Source organism: Hoplias malabaricus, chromosome X2, assembly GCF_029633855.1.
Source record: "Hoplias malabaricus isolate fHopMal1 chromosome X2, fHopMal1.hap1, whole genome shotgun sequence".
Lineage (NCBI taxonomy): Eukaryota > Metazoa > Chordata > Actinopteri > Characiformes > Erythrinidae > Hoplias > Hoplias malabaricus.
The window spans coordinates 7,916,103-7,924,852 of record NC_089819.1 but is presented as its reverse complement, the minus strand read 5'-3'; the positions used below and the strand labels follow the sequence as shown (position 1 = coordinate 7,924,852).

Genomic DNA, 8,750 nt, shown 5'->3' with positions numbered 1-8,750 from the left:
TTTTAGAAAAATAAGTACGATGGCACAATTTAGGGAGAAAAAAAAAGATAAAAACACTTTTGTTGATAAAGGAGACTTTATGGAAGTTCTTAATGTAATCTGTGGCCCCACCTTAAATGGAGTGCCTCAAATTCTGTCAGTTAACAAGGTTGAATTTAACTTGTTATTCAGATTTATTGGTCCAACAGTGTATTAGTTACATGTTGGTATCTCTACTGTGTGACTGAACTGGATAAGCAGTTACAGATAATAATGGATGGTAGATAATGGTTTATTAGATGGTAATGGAATATACATTTTGACATATTATTTAAATGCAAACATCATTAATGTATTTTAGGTAAATGTAAACTGTCCAAACATCCCAGATAATGAGCTTTACTAAAGCAGCTCTGTTATGTAACTGTTATCCTCATTTTTATGTATTTCATAATATTCAATTGTGACTGTTACCCAGCGACCTACAAAAAACTTACAGAGCTACAAACCATTTCACCCTGTACTTCATTGCAGGAATGATTTGGGTGGTGGATCTTTCTCAGTGCTTCATTGACACCGACGTCATGGTGGTGGTGGTGTGTTACTGTGTGTTCTGTTACGAGTGGATCAGACACAGCAGTGCTTCTGGAGTTGTTATACACCTGAGTGTCACTGCAGGACTGAGAATAGTTTTTTGTTTTGTTTTGGTTTTGTGTGTGAATGTGACCCCCCAGGACTTGATATCTGTTCCATGCTTAATATCTTCAAATGATTCAGGGCTCTATGTATTGAAAAGTGTTTATGTGTAAAAAGATCAAAACAACAAATAACGCAGGAAGAACTAAAAAACTGGATCAGTGAATTCAGTCTGAATGATTAGATGTTAATTAAAACACAGATGATGTAATGCAGTGGTAAACATGCCCCTATACATTTTGGAGCATCTTGCATCAAATCTAGAATATTTATGTATATTTATGAAAGAACAACTTTCATTTTGTAATTTAATGCAATTCACCGAAACTGACATTTTGATTAGTGAAATATACCACATTATAAAAGAGCACTGAACTCTCATCCTCCCACTGTGCTCCTCTCCTCTCACCCTGTAAAGACACATTCATATCATAAATCAGTCGGTCAGTCAGAAAATAAGAAGTGAATCAATGTTTGGATGGTATTCACACAGCAATGAAACTGACCTGTGAAGAAAAAACCCAGCAGAGAGATGACCTTATTGAACAAAGTCTCGTCCGTCTTGTCGTCTATTGGGCAGAGAGAGTAGGATTATGAAAATATGACATGAATCTTAATATCTAATGCTAATATAAATCATGTGACCATACAGAAATTAAAGAAGAATCAGTCAGTTTTTCTAGTAAGAATTTGCTAACAAGATTGATGAAATTTTACAATCAGTTTATGCTCCAAAGACGGCGTTCCCCACATGGAAGGGGGCCATTTTAAAATATGTTTAGGATAGAATCTCTGATATATCCAGGACTACAAATTTAAAATAATAAACATTGCTATATTCCATCAACATAATACTGCTGTACACTGCAATGAACTGAAAGAGATACCCACTACACTGTTTACAATACCAACCAAGATCAAAAGGGACAGGGGCTGTAGCATCCCACTCTGCAAGCCATTGGTCCTCTGTGTAGTCTTGGTATGTCAACATTTGTTTTTAGACACACTGGCCACATTTACAAGCAGCCGGATCATCTGATAAATATCAGACTGGTAGAGAATGGAATACATCCATGTAAACAAGTCATTGTGATTATGGTTTGAATCAGAGTGAACGAGGAGAGTAAACCTGTAAATAATCCATTGAATAGAAAAATAATAGTGATGTAAATGCCTGTATCTGATGACTCAGTTTATCTGATTAAAGTTTACAGTGGAGGTAAGGATCTCATATTCAGGGCAGACAGATTTCATGGAAAATAGTAGGCAGGTTGGATGGTCATAAAACATTGCAACAACGAGCTGTTCAGACAAGTTTTACATGAACTACAGACCAAATTAAATCAATGGAGGTTTTCTCAAATCTGCATAATACTTAAAAAACAGAATTAATATTAAAGGCATTAAAAACACAAGGCCCAACTGAAAACTGTGATGATGAGGAGTTGACTCCCAAAGAGTTGATTCTTAAACTCCAAAGCCAACAAAAGTGGAGTGAGTAAAGCATTTTTTTTTACATTTAGTCTGCATCTTTATTTATTCTTTATTATAAAAGAATTATTATTATTTTTTGAAGTAATCACTGATTCCACTCCATAAACTTCCTCTATCACCGTCAATGCCACCAACACTGGGAAGTTGAGAACAAGTACATGTTTTCTCCAAGGGATGTCAGCTACAACCTCTTTACACAATGCTGCTAATTCAACGTCACTGGAGAGCTCCACCCCAGATGTCCATCACAATAGCTGAAAAGCAAATGTACTGACATCATTCTATGTGTAAATTGGAGGCCCATCCCACCCACCAGAGAGTGAGGACAACTGCTATATCTTAGGACTTCTGGCCTCAGAAGGCTGACTGAGGCATCACTGGTTGATCGAACTAGAGCCCTCTAAAGAGAGGGCTATGACAGTGCAGACCGTGAGAAAAGCATGTTTATATATATAAAGAAAACTCATCTGCTCCATGCGGCTGATGATAGTGATTTTTGTTTTTTCCCAGTGTCCCTCAACATCATTGTCTATAGCAAAGACGCCATTCCTTCACAGGGCGACACGCACTCACACCTATGGACGCTTTTGAGTCGCCAATCCACCTACCAACATGTGTTTTTGGGCCGTGTGAAGAAACCAACCCAGACACAGGGAGAACACACCAAACTCCTCACAGGACAGTCACCCGGAGCAGGTCTTGAACCCACAACCTCCAGGTCCCTGGAGCTGTGTGACTGGGACACTACCTTCTGCGCCACCGTAACTGCCCATCATCTATCAAATGATTCTTAAAATACTGAAATATTTAGTCTCTCACAAGAAACAGATTTCTTCTCACCTGTCAACAATCTGCGATTAGACACCATTAGAACTTTCTCCTTCTCAAGCCCTACATGATAAATAATGCAGGAGTACTGGTCCCTCTTCAGTTCCTCAGATGAGACGGTCAGAAGTGATTTCTTCTGGAATGTTCCATCCTCGTTGACCAGCGTCTCTCCAAGCTCCACATCCTCATGGAGATCCTCTCCATTCTTCTGCCAACTGATAATCACTTCTTTGGGGAAGAAACCTGTAGCATGACACACCACTGGAGAAGAATAATCCTTCTGGAATAGATCCACCTCAGGAGGAACTGGAGAGAGAGAGAGAGAGAGAGAGAGAGAGAGAATTTATCTTATAGTAGTGATCTTATTTCAAGACCAACATGAGTGCACTACAGGTAGATTTACTATTTACGGTTGCAGAGATCCAGGGTCCTGGGCAAAATGAATTCCTAGTGATGCTACAGCCATTCTGAGAGTCACAGAGAGCTTAACTGACCACTCCCTCTCTGTTTTAACACATGACTTAACAGAACTGGACAGTTATTGTTTGTAAACCCTTTCGACATTTCTATATTTCTGCATAAATATGACCTAAAATATCATCTGAGGTTCACCAATATAACAAATGAGAGAGAGAGAGAGAGAGAGAGAGAGAGAGAGAGAGAGAGAGAGAGAATATAACACTACATTGTTAAATGTGCCTTTTTATTCATTTATTTATTTTTAAATATTTTATTGATGCTTGCCCTGACTGTTATTAATTAATAGCGGTTACTGAGTTGCTAAAATTAGATATTACAGAGGCCTAATACTATGTGAATACACCTTATCTAATATAGCTAATATGTTCAAATGAAATGCATAGCCAGGTTATGGCCTTCGGTTCCAACTTCTCAAAAACTCCTCTGCTTTATGCCATATATAAGTTCTCAAACAAAAAAAAAATGTAAAGAAAATGTTAGTGATAACATGTTTTCTTGCTATCAAGGCAGAGTGTCAAGTAGCTAGCTTAAGATGTGTTTGAGCCTTGAAAATGGCATCACTGGAGCAAACTGGAAACAGGAGCAATTACTTTAAATTATTCATTCATTCATTCATCTGTAACCGCATATCCAGTTCAGGGTCGCGGTGGGTCCAGAGCCTACCTGGAATCTTTGGGCGCAAGGCGGGCATACACCCTGGAGGGGGCACCAGTTCTTCACAGGGCAACACAGACACACACACACACACACATTCACTCACACACTCACACCTACGGACACTTTTGAGTCGCCAATCCACCTACCAACGTGTGTTTTTGGACTGTGGGAGAAAACCGGAGCACCCGGAGGAAACCCATGTAGACACGGGGAGAACACACCAACTCTTCACAGACAGTCACCCGGAGCTGGAATCGAACCCACAACCTCCAGGTCCCTGGAGCTGTGTGACTGCGACACTACCTGCTGCACCACTGTGCCGCCCTACTTTAAATTATTTATTTATTATTATTTTCTTTTTTTAAAACCATGTTCCTACAATGTTCCCTGAAAGTTCAGTATTGTTTAATAGATCTGGTGGTGTTGAACAAACAATTCGTAAGTTTTCAGTTATCAAAATAATACCTCTGTTTGTGTGTGTGTGTGTTTGTGTGTAGAGGCTGTTGTAGTAACAGATCCCACATTACCTTTCCTCTCAAGCGTAGATCTGCCATGTTCCACATACTTCTGTAACCACTCAATACAGATGTTCTCCAGGTATTTTTTTCTGGCCCTAGTAAAATCAACATTAGCATCCCACTTGTATTTGGTGATAACAGACTGGGGTTTAGGAGCAATCCATGTGAGAGTGTACAGATCCAGACTGAGGAAGTCTTCTCCATCATAACCGAACTGCATGTATCCGTACGTACTTCCATCATCAGTCAGCTGACAGCCGTACATCAGCTGTACTGTGTGAATGCCTGAAGGCACAAACAAGATTTTTTACATACATTAATTTTTTAGATTTCAGATTACATTTTCTCATGTTTGTAGACTCATTTCATGGAAAATGCAAGTAAATGAAACAGTAAATGGATCATGTATGATGAATATGAGATAATAGTGTAATTGCAGGACCTAAAAGGTAGTTTTGTTACCAGGATTAATGAATTCATATTAGTAAATAAAAGTATTTTATACATCGCTCTCTTGTAGTGATATTGTAGCTGTGAGTGTGTATTTATACTGACCTCCACTCTGATTGAAACGCAGCATTAATATATCCACATTGATTTTAAAGATCTCCTTGTTACCCTGCAGAATCTGTGTCTGTCTGTCCCAGTAACCTGGATCACCAACAACAACCTTCTGGATCCACTCTGTCTTTGGGATCATTTTCATGATGTTACTGTCATAGTAAACAAACTGCTCTTCATCCACCATACCGACACAAGTGAACTCTGGGAAGTGTATTCCTGGAGTTACTGCAGTGTAGAAATACTGGAGAGAGTGGGAGACTGTCAAGACAAGAAAAGGATAACTGAAACAATTCTCAGGAAATATTACCATTTTCAGATCAGTTTTGTCTCATGAATAATAAGGACCAGATTAATTATATAAATAGTTTAAAGGACAGTGCAAATTGTGCAGTATAAAAGACATTTCACAATTAATTATAATTAAGGTTATTAAATGTCAGGTATAAAACAAGAATAGAACTAATATCCTCTGTTTATACAGTGGCTTGCAAAAGTATTCATACCCCTTGAAATTTTCACATTTTGTCACAATACAACCACAAACCTAAATGCATTTTATTGATATTTTAAGTAATAGACCGGCACAAAGTAGCACATAATTGTGAAGTGGGACGAAAATTATACATTCATTCATTATCTGTAAGCGCTTATCCAATTCAGGGTCACGGTGGGTCCAGAGGCAGGAATACACCCTGGAGGGGGCGCCAGTCCTCCACAGGGCAACACAGACACACCTATACACACACACACACACACTCCTGGAGTCGCCAATCCACCTACCAACCAACGTGTGTTTTTGGACTGTGGGAGGAAACTGGAGCACCCGGAGGAAACCCACGCAGATACAGGGAGAACACACCACACTCCTCACAGACAGTCACCCGGAGCGGGAATCGAACCCACATCCTCCAGGTCCCTGAAGCTGTGTGACTGCGACACTACCTGCTGCACCACCGTGCCGCCCCGAAAATTATACATGTTTTTCAAAATTGTAATCTTTGTGTTGGTCTCTCATGGTGACGCCGCAAAACCCCATCTCTAGACGGAATCGCAGACTTTGAAAAACATGACACAAGGCATTGTTTACTCTATATGTATTCGCATTTTGGGTTTTTTTGGCTAAAAGAATGATCATATAATTGATTGATCCAGAGGGAGTGGAACACAATCGTCAGTTCCGAAAACAAGGCCCAAACTCGTTATGGCATATGGACACATGGAACTAATCTAAAGCCATAGGGCACTGCACACACAGTTTCAATGTGTGTCAAAAAATATAATGTTAACTATGTATACTGTGTATGCATTCTGAATGGTGAGTTAGCCAAGAAGCTGAAATCCCCTTGTGAATAATGAAAAAACATTATTTTTTACAGATTACATTTTACTAAGTAAACTTAAGCTGTTTTGAAGTATATTTTATGTAGTATGACTACAATATAAGTGCACTAGTAATATATTTGAAAGTATACTATTTCAGTATTAGGTAGGATTAAGATGGCCCACATTTTAGTTCATGAAACTATATTTCAAGTATACTTTAGAAGTATGAATAGCAAACTGCGAGTACACAACTAGTTTACATTATATTAATATTGTAGTACAAACATAATTATGGGCGGCAGGTGGCGCAGCCACACAGCTCCAGGGACCTGACCTGGAGGTTGTGGGTTCGATTCCCGCTCTGGGTGACTGTCTGTGAGGAGTTGGTGTGTTCTCCCCGTGTCTGCATGGGTTTCCTCCGGGTGCTCCGGTTCCCTCCCACAGTCCAAAAAAACACACGTTGGTAGGTGGATTGGCGACTCAAAAGTGTAAGTATGTATGTATGTGTGTGTATATGTGTTTCTGTGTTGCCCTGTGAAGGACTGGCACTCCCTCCAGGGTGTATTCCCGCCTTGCGCCCAATGATTCCAGGTAGGCTATGGACCCACCGCGACCCTGAACTGGATAAGCGCTTACAGATAATGAATGAATGAAAACATAATTAAAGCAAACTAATATGGATATTGTTATTAATAGATAGATACTTTTATACCACTGCATTTCTTCAGATTTCTACACAGCAAATTCACCAGTGTTAAATTTATTTTACACTTTTACACATTTATTTACAACACTATTAGTTTTAAATTAGCATGGTTAGTGTAATAATTGAACATTCTCAGTGTTAAGTTAACACTAATAGATTTTGCTGTGTATGAGGTTTCAGTTGGTGTTAGCGCACTAGCAACAGGATATTCATTTCTGCTTCTTATGTTTTGCTGTGACCGATTTCTTAACTCTTGTGTGGAACTTTTGTGTGAAACATATCTGACCAAAGATTTCTATACTGTGTAAACAGAGATTAAATTGTTGTTAAGACAGTAATTTGGTCGTTGTTTAAAAGGTTTAATAATAATAAATAATAAACAATAATTAAACAAACAAAAGAAAGCAGTAACTCAATATAGGACAAAATAATGTACAACTGCAATGCTACACCAAGCATATGAATACAATTAAATTGCATTAGAGGAGTGGCAAAAATGACATATTATATTCAGTATGTATGTAAGTGTAATTTAAAATATTACATATTATATCACATATATAAATATTATTAGTACAAATTAGTTGTTCCAAAATATCATATGTGCATACCCAGGAGGATATTAAATTAAACAAAGGAAGACAGACAGCTTATAATTTGATCATAATATTTGGTGTATGTTATAACAGTGAGTCAGGATAAATATATAAGAGTTTGGACTCACCTGCTGATGCTAGTTGAACACCAAGTGTAAGAAAAAGAATGAATTTCATGATGTTTCTGCGTTGTGAATCTCAATGCGTGTTCCAGTATAATCTCTCTGCCTCAGTGAACAATACCTCGAGGGTTTTAACTTTTGAAAGATGGCCACTTCCGTTCTTACCAGATATTCAGCAAATATGTACTTCTCCCTTTAAGACAAGATTTTGTTGAAAACAACAGTGAAATATCTTCCTGTGTTATAACAAAATGAATGCTTCCTCATCAGACTTCATGGTTCACCACAATATCTACAGCTGTATATGAAAATGTGGGCCACATTTTTTCATTTAGATGAGAATTAGTAAACACAGCCACTAAATGCACAGTTATTCTGTCTTTCCTAATATAACACATCTAAATAATCATTGTGAACTTTTGTGAACCAAACGTTTGGACAACCTTAGCACTGCCAATATTTCAACAGTGCCCCTCTTTGTGGGAAGATATTTTATGTTTGCTTGTATTTCAGTTTTATGTGCATTTCTAATTTTTTGTACACACACTATGGTCAGCCCAAAAAGACAAAATGGAAGTCTTTGCAATGTTCCTCATTGTTCTCTGACATAAACATCACAGAATAATTATGGACAGACCTATAATAAGCTTTACATAAAAGACAACCCAAGAAATCCTCAGTACCAGATCTTTCTGCAAAAACTTACTTCTGCAAAGACATGAGACTTTTTTTTCTGTGCAGGGTTCTCCTTTTCTGTGCACGCCTCTCTGTTTTCAATCACAGCCAA

At 38.2% G+C, this 8,750-nt stretch overlaps 1 protein-coding gene across 1 annotated transcript; it reads right to left on the bottom strand.

Annotated features, from left to right (window-relative positions):
* Positions 1-50: 50 nt before the first annotated feature.
* LOC136677546 (class I histocompatibility antigen, F10 alpha chain-like) lies at positions 51-8,128 on the bottom strand. Its single transcript, XM_066655128.1, has 6 exons — positions 7,970-8,128; positions 5,208-5,474; positions 4,662-4,937; positions 3,010-3,303; positions 1,182-1,244; positions 51-1,085 (listed from the first exon to the last, which is right to left on the bottom strand). Exons 1-6 carry the CDS (start codon positions 8,016-8,018, stop codon positions 1,081-1,083), a joined length of 954 nt encoding a protein of 317 aa, XP_066511225.1. The 5' UTR covers positions 8,019-8,128; the 3' UTR covers positions 51-1,080.
* Positions 8,129-8,750: the final 622 nt, after the last annotated feature.